Here is a 14026-nt window from a genome sequence, read left to right on the forward strand (position 1 = left end):
TTATTTTATTTTGTTAGATTAAAATTATATTTAATTTAGGGGGGTGTTAGACTTAGCTTTAGGGGTTAATACATTTATTAGAGTAGCGGCGAGGTCCGGTTGGCAGATTAGGGGTTAATAAGTGTAGGTAGGTAGCGGCAACGTTGGGGGGGGCAGATTAGGGGTTAATAAATATAATATAGGGGTCGGCGATGTTAGGGGCAGCAGATTATGGGTACATAACTATAATGTAGGTTGCGGCGGTGTACGGAGCGGCAGATTAGGGGTTAAAAATAAAATGCAGGGGTCAGCAATAGCGGGGGCGGCAGATTAGGGGTTAATAAGTGCAAGGTTAGGGGTGTTTAGACTCGGGGTACATGTTAGGGTGTTAGGTGCAGATTTAGGAAGTGTTTCCCCATAGGAAACAATGGGGCTGCGTTAGGAGCTGAATGCTGCTTTTTTGCAGGTGTTAGGTTTTTTTTCAGCTCAAACTGCCCCATTGTTTCCTATGGGGGAATCGTGCACAAGCACATTTTTGAAGCTGGCCGCGTCCGTAAGCACCGCTGGTATTTAGAGTTGAAGTGGCGGTAAATTATGCTCTTCGCTCCCTTTTTGGAGCCTAACGCAGCCCTTCAGAGAACTCTAAATACCAGCGGTATTTAAAAGGTGCGGGGGAAAAAATACACGCGTAGCTAACGCACCCCTTTGGCCGCAAAACTCTAAATCTAGCCGATTGTTAATTGGTGTGTTCGTTGAGTGGCAAAGATGCTAGGAAGGTTTTTAAGTTGTTCGTTATATTCTCTGAATAAAAAGACACTAGATATTTTAACAGAGCTTACACTTACGTTTCTTGGGTGACAATTTCAATGAAGTTTGGGATATCTACTGTTTATATGTGACCTGTTTATAACAATGTTTTTGTATTTATCACTATTGCTTATGTATGCTTTCCATGTCTGATAAAATAAAGTTATAAGAAAAATTGATTTTAATCTGATTTTATCTTTAGCTTAAAGGGTCATTTGTGCTGTAAAATTGCTTTTTTCGTTAATGGCCCAGATTACAAGTGGCACGCTAGCGTGGGAATGCAATATGCAATATCGCTGGACTGTGCTAACATTAGCGTAAGACCTATACTTTAAGTTGATATCATGAACTCACTAACCCACTCATATTAAAAGTTGAAAGTTATAATTTGCACTCAAGCCAAAACCTGTAGCTGTGCTACAATATTTAGCATGACTTGAGACCTGAAGTAAGCTGTAAGGGTTAAAAAAAAAGTTGCAAAGAACACATCAAAACACATTAAAATAAACTATTACACTCATATATACACTTTATAACAAAATATATATTTTAAATATTAATGAAAATATTTTAAAAGGGTTAAAAGAGATATGGCATATGTCAAGGTGGTTGACTGGGAAGGACTACAATGTGTGTGTGTGTGTGTATATATATATATATATATATATATTAATATAACACACAGAAAAAGTCCAGCACTCACTCACAAGCTTTCAACTAAGATAAAAAGCAGCAATGGAAGAGTTATTTACCGCATCTGGCCAAATGGGAAAAGCCCAGGTAGCTGTTTAGGGACCCAGGTTTTTTGGAAGAGACCTTGGCGAGGTACCTGGGCTTTTCCCATTTGGCCAGATGCGGTAACTAACTCTTGCATTGCTGCTTTTTATCTTAGTTGAGAGCTTGTGAGTGAGTGCTGGACTTTTTATGTGTGTTATATTAAAGTATTATTTTTTTGTTATTTTTTTTTATTTAGTTTTGTTTGTTGTTTTTATTTTCCCTGTTTGGGCCTTGCAGCCAGGCAGGTCTAGGGTTAACTGCCTGTGACTCTGGTGACAGTGCAGCTTGCTGGTTTGCACCCAGGGCTGTGCATGTTGCAGGGTCATAGGATGTGTACCCGGTCCGGCCTGAGAGTGCTGACCCCACCTGTGTTTTGTATATATATATATATATATATATATATATATATATATTATCAGCACACTTTCAAACTTCATTAGTAAACCATTCATAATATTTCCATTAATGCTCATTTTTCATCCTTTTAATACATTTATTATCCAACGTTTTGGCCCTAGTTTGGACCTTTGTGAAGGTATATATATGTCTAAATATTTTATGTATATGTATATATTTATATATATATATATATATGTGTATATATATATATATATATATATATATATATGTGTGTGTGTGTGTGTATTAATGTGTATGTATGTAAATATGTATTTGCATTCATGCATACATATTTACACATATAAACACATAAATACACACACATATACAGTATATGTATATAAACTGTATATATATATATATATATATATATATATATAGATAGATAGATAGATAGATAGATAGATAGATAGATATAGATATACATACACATTTTTGAGCCCTTCCCAACCAAATACCTTTAAACAGGCAAAATAATTTGTATTCAGGTTTAATGTTTTTTTTAATATAAATACTTTAAATTCCTATGTTCTTCAAGTAGAAAAACAAGTTATTTTTATTTTAAAATATATCTCTGTATATACAATATATATATATATCTATTTATATCTGTATTTATTCATATAGATATATAGGTATGGATATATATTTTACAAAAAAATATTATATATATATCTATATCTATATCATTTATAGCTTTATTTGTGCACACAATCTAATGCACTTACAAGAGTTAAATATTAAAAGCCTTGTTAAAAAAGTCCTGGTATACTTCACAGTTCTTGTTCCACAGGAATCCGCAGGTAGCGACCTCTGCTCCTCTTGCGTCTCTGTGTATACCAATAGTAAAACCTACACAGAGACACAAGAGGAGCAGAGGTCGCTGTGGATTCCTGTGGAACAAGAACTGTGAAGTATACCAGGACTTTTTTAACAAGGCTTTTAATATTTTAACTCTTGTAAGTGCATTAGATTGTGTGCACAAATAAAGCTATAAATGATTTAACTTGAATCTGGGATGCGCTTTGTGCTTTTATCGTTTTAGTGCATTCAAAACCTGATCACTCCTTTGTGCTCAGTGAATCTGGAAGCTGCACAAAGGATTTGTCACCAAGGGAGAAACTAATCCATACAGAGGAACTGTGAATTTACTAGAAAGTATCTACTATTACTCCCAGAGTCATGAATGTGAGTTAATGAAGTGGTTGTTATCCTATGTAACTGTATTTCTAGTATTACAAATACTATCATTATCATCTTTACTATTATTATTACTACTGGTATTGTCTCTCTTTGGACGTACTAAAGTTTTATCAGCTATTGTTTAGCAGGTATTGTGCTTATTTATGAACTGGTAATATTATCATTATTTATATAACGTCACCAATAATATAATTGGAAATTTATACATTAGGATACTAAGTAACGACAGCATAAATCTATAACTGAACACAGTGTGAAAATTTGGAAAAGGGGTAATCATTTTATTGTGTACGTGTCTGTGCGCAGCTTATTGATTTGTTTGTGTTATATATATATATATAAATATATAAATATATTTAGCAGAGACACACTGTTGCAAAACTGTGTATATGAGCCATAAGAAATGTAATCACTTAACCTTTTAGCTGTGTGCAACTCAAACAGTCTGTTGTTTTACAAATGGGTTTATAATCTCACATGTATTGTTGCCACAACCTGATTAATTGCAGGAATTAAATTGTTATATAAATAAATAATATATTTATATATAAATTGAAAAATATATATATTTAAAAATACAAAAGAACAACCTTTTTAGTGGTGAATATCTGATCTTAACATTTTAGTTTGTCTATACTGTACGTTCTCCATCACAAGTCTTTTCTGTGTTTAGAAGGAAAATATGTTTACATATGTGAGGTTATAGTGTTTTTTTAATCAAATCAGTTTCAATTAACACTGACTTTAAACACGGACTCCTAGAAGTAGGTTTCATTGTTTAATTTCTGACTATTAAAGCAAAGTAAAACATTTATATGTACATAAAACAAAGACCTAGATTTGGAGTTTGGCGTTAGCCGTGAAAACCAGCGTTAGAGGCTCCTAACGCTGGTTTTAGGCTACCGCCGGTATTTGGAGTCACTCAAAATAGGGTCTAACGCTCACTTTTCAGCCGCGACTTTTCCATACCGCAGATCCCCTTACGTAAATTGCGTATCCTATCTTTTCAATGGGATCTTTCTAACTCCGGTATTTCGAGTCGTTTCTGAAGTGAGCGTTAGACATCTAACGACAAAACTCCAGCCGCAGGAAAAAAGTCAGTAGTTAAGAGCTTTCTGGGCTAACGCCGGTTTATAAAGCTCTTAACTACTGTACTCTAAAGTACACTAACACCCATAAACTACCTATGTACCCCTAAACCGAGACCCCCCCACATCGCCGACACTCGAATACATTTTTTTAACCCCTAATCTGCCAACCGCCACCTACGTTATCCTTATGTACCCCTAATCTGCTGCCCCTAACACCGCCGACCCCTGTATTATATTTATTAACCCCTCCACCTGCCCACACTTATTAACCCCTAATCTGCCGAGCGGACCTGAGCGCTACTATAATAAAGTTATTAACCCCTAATCCGCCTCACTAACCCTATAATAAATAGTATTAACCCCTAATCTGCCCTCCCTAACATCGCCGACACCTAACTTCAATTATTAACCCCTAATCTGCCGACCGGAGCTCACCGCTATTCTAATAAATGTATTAACCCCTAAAACTAAGTCTAACCCTAACACTAACACCCCCCTAAGTTAAATATAATTTAAATCTAACGAAATTAATTATCTCTTATTAAATAAATTATTCCTATTTAAAGCTAAATACTTACCTGTAAAATAAATCCTAATATAGCTACAATATAAATTATAATTATATTATAGCTATTTTAGGATTAATATTTATTTTACAGGTAACTTTGTATTTATTTTAACCAGGTACAATAGCTATTAAATAGTTAAGAACTATTTAATAGCTAAAATAGTTAAAATAATTACAAATTTACCTGTAAAAGAAATCCTAACCTAAGTTACAATTAAACCTAACACTATGCTATCAATAAATTAATTAAATAAACTACCTACAATTACCTACAATTAACCTAACACTACACTATCAATAAATTAATTAAATACAATTCCTACAAATAAATACAATTAAATAAACTTGCTAAAGTACAAAAAATAAAAAAGAACTAAGTTACAAAAAATAAAAAAATATTTACAAACATAAGAAAAATATTACAACAATTTTAAACTAATTACACCTACTCTAAGCCCCCTAATAAAATAACAAAGCCCCCCAAAATAAAAAAATGCCCTACCCTATTCTAAATAACTAAAGTTCAAAGCTCTTTTACCTTACCAGCCCTGAACAGGGCCCTTTGCGGGGCATGCCCCAAGAGATTCAGCTCTTTTGCCTGTAAAAGAAAAAATACAATACCCAAGCCCCCCAACATTACAACCCACCACCCACATACCCCTAATCTAACCCAAACCCCCCTTAAATAAACCTAACACTAAGCCCCTGAAGATCTTCCTACCTTATCTTCACCTCACCGGGTTCAACGATCTGTCCAGAAGAGCTCCTCCGATGTCCTGATCCAAGCCCAAGCGGGGGGCTGAAGAGGTCCATGATCCGGATGAAGTCTTCATCCAAGCGGGAGCTGAAGAGGTCCATGATCCGGATGAAGTCTTCTATCAACGGCATCTTCAATCTTCTTTCTTCCGGATTCATCTTGCAGACCTCCGACGCGGAACATCCTGCTGGCCCGACGGACTAACGACGAATGACGGTTCCTTTAAGGGACGTCATCCAAGATGGCGTCCCTCGAATTCCGATTGGCTGATAGGATTCTATCAGCCAATCGGAATTAAGGTAGGAATATTCTGATTGGCTGATGGAATCAGCCAATCAGATTCAAGTTCTATCCGATTGGCTGATTCAATCAGCCAATCAGATTGAGCTCGCAATCTATTGGCTGTTCCGATCAGCCAATAGAATGCGAGCTCAATCTGATTGGCTGATTGGATCCATCCTGCCTGACACCCCCTAACTTGATCTAATCCTTTCGGGCCATCCTGACTTCTTATCTTGGCTTCATGGTATCAAATTAAAAAAAGAAAATGTTGAGGTATGAATTAAAAATGGTTCCTATTATTAAGTGCCCAGTACAGTTGATCTGCACTAATACTAATTTAATATTTAAGTATTGTAACAATAGATATTTATTCATTTGGAAATAAATGCCAGTTCTGAAACTTCCCCCCCCCCCTCGTAACGTAGCTCAGGTTATTTAGGTGTCAGATACCCTTTGCCATTTTTATGCCAACACCCCTGCCCCTGGCATAGACACTAATTACCCAAGCAGAGTATACATATCTTCAAGAAAATGCTAAAAATCTTTACATTTTCTGAAAGGCTGAATTGAAACTGATGTTCAAATTTACAACACAGGTCATAAGAAAATGAGAAGTGAATTGCATCAGTTAAGAATCCGACCCTTGTCAAAACCTTATCAAGGAGATAGACTTTTAGTAAAGTGTCACTTACAACTATAAGGCTTCTTTAATAATTTTCAATATTTAAAGACCATTAATTACCTATTAAGTCAACGGTATCCGAAACTTCCACCTTGTCAGTTGCACATGCTCCAATTTCCCCATCTACTGAGAACTCTGTAAATAACAGTTTAACAAGCCAGCCCTCAGCCACAGTGATGTTCCAGTGGCAGTGTGTATTTATAGGATAGGTATCCGGATAATTCTTTGAATGGATTAACCCTTTACGACCATGTTGCAAAGCATTGCTGTCACAGCCAGAATCTAGAAAGAGGATAGAAAAAACCGTGTTAAAATACCTAATAACTTTACATTATATTAGGATCAATGTTTTGTAATGTTAAAATAATAGAATATGTTTATTTGAAATGACACCAATCCCATATTATAGGAACTGAACAAAATATGATCTAGGCTTCACAGGTTTAACCTTTGACACATATCTGTGCATAAATGGCTTTGAACTGTAAAACATTAAAGTGTTTGCTAACAAAATTACAGTTGCTAGCTTTGTCTACCCCAGTAACCATTCCGTATTGGTTTTCTATGAACACGGTGACAATGTGTTCTAAACATTTTCTAACTCACCCAACATGTTGGTTTTGTGGAGATAGCAGTAAAATCTGCAAAGTGTTTACTGCCTCTTTAAGGGATAAATTAGAAATTGAACTATTCAGTCTAACATAATATATATATATATATATATATATATATATATATATATATATACAGTATATATATATATATATATCAGAAGAGAGAGAACAGCACCCCTGAGATAGAACAAAAGCTAGAATAACTTCCATGCCTGTTCATTTCTATTGCAACTCAGGGTGCACGTTCTTTTAGCACACTATGCCTTTTCACAGAGAAAAAATATCCCGTAGCATATCAGTCTGACCCTGCCCAATGACAGTCCAGCACCGAAATACCAGGCATGGAAGTTATTCTAGCTTTTGTTCTATCTCAGCAGTGCTGTTCTCTCTCTTCTGATATTTATGCAAATTGCTCTTGGGTCTCCCTAAGAGTAATGGGGGAAACCAGACGTGGACTCCTTGCACACATGCCCTTAGAGAGATACAACTGCACCTCACTGACGAGGCACATAGAAGGCCGAAACGATCGTCTGGGGTTGTTGTTTCTCTTGTTCAGAGAAGAATTGCCTGGTATTTTGGTGCTGGACTGTCATTGGGCAGGGTCAGACTGATATGCTACAGGATATTTTTTCTCTGTGAAAAGGCATAGTGTGCTAAAAGAACGTGCACCCTGAGTTGCAATAGAAATTAACAGGCATGGAAGTTATTCTAGCTTTTGTTCTATCTCAGGGGTGCTGTTCTCTCTCTTCTGAGATATATATATATATATATATATATATTGCAACATTTTATACAAAACTATTCCTGCTTCTAAATGTATTTTTTCCAATATATGCTTCTTTAACAAACCACTGGAGGATATAGTAATGCTAACTTGTGGGTATGCCCTGTGTGCACCAGTGGTCTCATGGTACTGGCCCCGGGGCCATATGCGGCCCTCAATATAGTTTCATCTGCCCCTCTCTTGTATAATATGTAAACCATTAATTTGGGCTGTCAATTTTTTTTAGGATTCTATGAGGTATAACTAGTTGATGTTCTATGTAGGCACTCACAAGATAAATATAAATACTCCCACCATGCACTGCTTGGATAAATGTAGCTTTTTACATTTTTATACAGTTCCAGAATGATCACTTCACTTGGCACTCACAAGATAAATATAGACAACTGTGTATTTCTATTGTGGGCTACAACTCCCACCATGGGTAAATGTCACTTCCATTTCCTAGAATACCCATTTCCGGAACACTTACTCAGTTCAAACAGCCCCCATAATAGAACACTTGTCCAGTGGCCCCCAGATACATTGAGCTTGATACCCATGGTGTCAACACGAGTGATAGTCAAACATTGTATTGTGACTATGCACCAAAAATCATCTTTGAGTCAAGCTCCAGCAACATCTATGAGGAACCAATACTGAATTAAATTCCAGTGGTATTATTTGAAATTAAAATATATTGCATATTTGTTAAAAAATAGCCCTATTTTTGTTACAATTTCATCTCTCTTTAACGCTAGGTATTTTCCGTTAACACTAGTCCTTAGGGTATTTTTAACAGCAGAAATTGTAGCCATTATGTAGTAAAGCCACACAAAAGCTAATACAATTGATCAAAGCATATACCAATGTTAAAAGCTTTTGCAGAAGTTGAAAACATAAAAACAGGGCATCAATGAGAGAAAGCCTCTTAACTATTGACTATACTTCAGTGCGCTTCATCTGGATCCAGCTAATGGAAGCTTTTTTCTATGTGCTTTTTTATCTCTCAATTGAACAAAACAGCAGGTATCAGACATGAACTCTTTGATTGGTACAATATATAGGTCTGGTATACACTTTCAAAAGAATTATGTGCAAGTGCGTCACAAAGGCTCTGTGCTACAGAAAGGCATCTGAAATATCTATGGATGTCTAGAAATTGTAGGAAATAACAAAAGTGGATACTAATTAACCACAGATAGGTTACTAAGAAATGATTCCATGAAAAATACTTAAAGGGACAGTCTAGTCCAAAATAAACTTTCCTGATTCAGATAGGGCATGTAATTTTAAACAATTTTCCAATTTACTTTTATAACCAATTTTGCTTTATTCTCTTGGTATTCTTAGTTGAAAGCTAAACCTAGGAGGTTCATATGCTAATTTCTAAGCCTTTGAAGGCCGCCTCTTCTCTCAGGGCATTTTGACAGTTGTTCACCACTAGAGGGTGTTAGTTCATGTGTGTCATATAGATAACACTGTGCTCACGCACGTGAAGTTCCAGGGAGCCAGCACTGATTGGCTAAAATGGAAGTCTGTCAAAAGAACTGAAATAAGGGGGCAGTTTGCAGAGGCTTAGATACAAGATAATCACAGAGATAAAAAGTGTATTTATATAACTGTGTTGGTTATGCAAAACTAGGGAATGGATAATAAAGGGATTATCTATCTTTTAAAGCAATACAAATTCTGGTGTAGACTGTCCCTTTAAAATATAATACAATTGGTATGGAGTATTTAAAGGACTTGCTAATGCAAAACGTTTGGAATGGCTGTCATAAGGCCTCACCCATCCCCAGTGGTTACTGCTCTCAAGCTACAATGCTTGTGGCTCCAATAGGAATTTAACACATTTGCATGGGTTAAACACATAATGGTTTATCACAATACATTTTTTATATGATTATTGATTCAGATGAGCCCTTTACAATTTCAACACTTTCACAATGAGATATTTTCATTGTTTATCAGAATCAATTTCTGCATTATTGTCTTGGTTAAAAATACCCTTATGCTTAACACATCCCAGTCCTTTTTAGCTGATTACCTTTCAAATTCTTGATATTTCATGACACATTTACAGGGTCCTTTTTCACTTAACAAATTCCACAGCTAAACGGACTTGATAAACCCCAGACAACACTTTTCACATTATTTACAAAGAGATAAAAACAAACACTCAGGAACTTTTTACATTATTAACAAGTACCCTAAAAAAGTGTGGACCATTAGTTTTGCATATAGGCAAAACACACTGGCCTAGATTTGGAGTTTGGCGGTAGCCGTGAAAACCAGCGTTAGAGGCTCCTAACGCTGGTTTTAGGCTACCGCCGGTATTTGGAGTCAGTCAAAAAAGGGTCTAACGCTCACTTTTCAGCCGCGACTTTTCCATACCGCAGATCCCCTTACGTCAATTGCGTATCCTATCTTTTCAATTGGATCTTTCTAACTCCGGTATTTAGAGTCGTGGCTGAAGTGAGCGTTAGAAAAAAACGACAAAACTCCAGCCGCAGAAAAAAGTCAGTAGTTAAGAGCTTTCTGGGCTAACGCCGGTTTATAAAGCTCTTAACTACTGTGCTCTAAAGTACACTAACACCCATAAACTACCTATGTACCCCTAAACCGATGTCCCCCCACTTCGCCGCCACTCTATTCAATTTTTTTAACCCCTAATCTGCCGACCGCCACCTACGTTATACTTATGTACCCCTAATCTGCTGCCCCTAACACCGCCGACCCCTATATTATATTTATTAACCCCTAATCTGCCCCCCACAACGTCGCCTCCACCTGCCTACACTTATTAACCCCTAATCTGCCGAGCGGACCGCACCGCTATTATAATAAAGTTATTAACCCTTAATCCACCTCACTAACCCTAAAATAAATAGTATTAACCCCTAATCTGCCCTCCCTAACATCGCCGACACCTAACTTCAAACATTAACCCCTAATCTGCCGACTGGAGCTCACCGCTATTCAAATAAATTTATTAACCCCTAAAGCTAAGTCTAACCCTAACACTAACACCCCCCTAAGTTAAATATAATTTAAATCTAACGAAATAAATTAACTCTTATTAAATAAATAATTCCTATTTAAAGCTAAATACTTACCTGTAAAATAAATCCTAATATAGCTACAATATAAATTATAATTATATTATAGCTATTTTAGGATTTATATTTATTTTACAGGTAACTTTGTATTTATTTTAACCAGGTACAATAGCTAAAATAGTTAAAATAATTACAAAATTACCTGTAAAATAAATCCTAACCTAAGTTACAATTAAACCTAACACTACACTATCAATAAATTAATTAAATAAAATACCTACAATTAAACCTAACACTACACTATCAATACATTAATTAAATACAATATCTACAAATAAATACAATGAAATAAACTAACTAAAGTACAAAAAATAAAAAAGAACTAAGTTACAAAAAATAAAAAAATATTTACAAACATCAGAAAAATATTACAACAATTTTAAACTAATTACACCTACTCTAAGCCCCCTAATAAAATAACAAAGACCCCCAAAATAAAAAAATGCCCTACCCTATTCTAAATTACTAAAGTTAAAAGCTCTTTTACCTTACCAGCCCTGAACAGGGCCCTTTGCGGGGCATGCCCCAAAGAATTCAGCTCTTTTGCCTGTAAAAAAAACACATACAATACCCCCCCCCCCCAACATTACAACCCACCACCCACATACCCCTAATCTAACCCAAACCCCCCTTAAATAAACCTAACACTAAGCCCCTGAAGATCTTCCTACCTTATCTTCACCATACCAGGTTCACTGATCGATCCAGAAGAGCTCCTCCGATGTCCTGATCCAAGCCCAAGCAGGGGGCTGAAGATGTCCATGATCCGGCTGAAGTCTTCATCCAAGCGGGAGCTGAAGAGGTCCATGATCCGGCTGAAGTCATCATCCAAGCGGGAGCTGGAGAGGTCCATGATCCGGCTGAAGTCTTCTATCAACGGCATCTTCAATCTTCTTTCTTCCGGATCCATCTTGTAGACCTCCGACGCGGAACATCCTGCTGGCCCGACGGACTACCGACGAATGAAGGCTCCTTTAAGGGACGTCATCCAAGACATAGGATTCTATCAGCCAATCGGAATTAAGGTAGGAATTCCGAATCAGCCAATCAGAATCAAGTTCAATCCGATTGGCTGATCCAATCAGCCAATAGAATGCAAGCTCAATCTGATAGGCTGATCGGATCGGCCAATCGGATTGAACTTGATTCTGATTGGCTGATTCCATCAGCCAATCAGAATTTTCCTACCTTAATTCCGATTGGCTGATAGAATCCTATCAGCCAATCGGAATTCGAGGGATGCCATCTTTGATGACGTCCCTTAAAGGAGCCTTCATTCGTCGGTAGTCCGTCGGGCCAGCAGGATGCTCCGCGTCGGAGGTCTACAAGATGGATCCGGAAGAAAGAAGATTGAAGATGCCGTTGATAGAAGACTTCAGCCGGATCATGGACCTCTTCAGCTCCCGCTTGGATGATGACTTCAGCCGGATCATGGACCTCTTCAGCTCCTGCTTGGATGAAGACTTCAGCCGGATCATGGACATCTTCAGCCCCCTGCTTGGGCTTGGATCAGGACATCGGAGGAGCTCTTCTGGATTGATCTGTGAACCTGGTATGGTGAAGATAAGGTAGGAAGATCTTCAGGGGCTTAGTGTTAGGTTTATTTAAGGGGGGTTTGGGATAGATTAGGGGTATGTGGGTGGTGGGTTGTAATGTTGGGGGGGGGGTATTGTATGTGTTTTTTTTTACAGGCAAAAGAGCTGAATTCTTTGGGGCATGCCCCGCAAAGGGCCCTGTTCAGGGCTGGTAAGGTAAAAGAGCTTTGAACTTTAGTAATTTAGAATAGGGTAGGGCATTTTTTTATTTTGGGGGTCTTTGTTATTTTATTAGGGGGCTTAGAGTAGGTGTAATTAGTTTAAAATTGTAATATTTTTCTGATGTTTGTAAATATTTTTTTATTTTTTGTAACTTAGTTCTTTTTTATTTTTTGTACTTTAGTTAGTTTATTTCATTGTATTTATTTGTAGATATTGTATTTAATTAATGTATTGACAGTGTAGTGTTAGGTTTAATTGTAGGTAATTGTAGGTATTTTATTTAATTAATTTATTGATAGTGTAGTGTTAGGTTTAATTGTAACTTAGGTTAGGATTTATTTTACAGGTAATTTTGTAATTATTTTAACTATTTTAGCTATTGTACCTGGTTAAAATAAATACAAAGTTACCTGTAAAATAAATATAAATCCTAAAATAGATATAATATAATTATAATTTATATTGTAGCTGTATTAGGATTTATTTTACAGGTAAGTATTTAGCTTTAAATAGGAATAATTTATTTAATAAGAGTTAATTTATTTCGTTAGATTTAAATTATATTTAACTTAGGGGGGTGTTAGTGTTAGGGTTAGACTTAGCTTTAGGGGTTAATAAATTTATTTGAATAGCGGTGAGCTCCAGTCGGCAGATTAGGGGTTAATGTTTGAAGTTAGGTGTCGGCGATGTTAGGGAGGGCAGATTAGGGGTTAATACTATTTAGGGTTAGTGAGGCGGATTAGGGGTTAATAACTTTATTATAATAGCGGTGCGGTCCGCTCGGCAGATTAGGGGTTAATAAGTGTAGGCAGGTGGAGGCGACGTTGTGGGGGGCAGATTAGGGGTTAATAAATATAATATAGGGGTCGGCGGTGTTAGCGACATCAGATTAGGGGTACATATCGATAATGTAAGTAGCGGCGGTTTACGGAGCGGCAGATTAGGGGTTAATAATAATATGCAGGGGTCAGCGATAGCGGGGGCGGCAGATTAGGGGTTAATAAGTGTAAGGTTAGGGGTGTTTAGACTCGGGGTACATGTTACAGTGTTAGGTGCAGACGTAGGAAGTGTTTCCCCATAGCAAACAATGGGGCTGCGTTAGGAGCTGAACGCGGCTTTTTTGCAGGTGTTAGGTTTTTTTTCAGCTCAAACAGCCCCATTGTTTCCTATGGGGGAATCGTGCACGAGCACGTTTTTGAGGCTGGCCGCGTCCGTAAGCAACTCT

At 36.8% G+C, this 14026-nt stretch overlaps 1 protein-coding gene across 1 annotated transcript in view; it reads right to left on the bottom strand.

Annotated features, from left to right (window-relative positions):
• LOC128648123 (cubilin-like) overlaps positions 1-14026 on the bottom strand; it is a 161045-nt gene that overhangs the window by 87572 nt on the left and 59447 nt on the right. The window contains exon 8 of the mRNA XM_053700786.1: positions 6606-6827. Coding sequence (XP_053556761.1) covers positions 6606-6827 — 222 coding nt within the window. The remainder of the gene's footprint in view (positions 1-6605; positions 6828-14026) is intronic.

Source organism: Bombina bombina, chromosome 2 (assembly GCF_027579735.1).
Source record: "Bombina bombina isolate aBomBom1 chromosome 2, aBomBom1.pri, whole genome shotgun sequence".
In the NCBI taxonomy this organism is placed as follows: domain Eukaryota; kingdom Metazoa; phylum Chordata; class Amphibia; order Anura; family Bombinatoridae; genus Bombina; species Bombina bombina.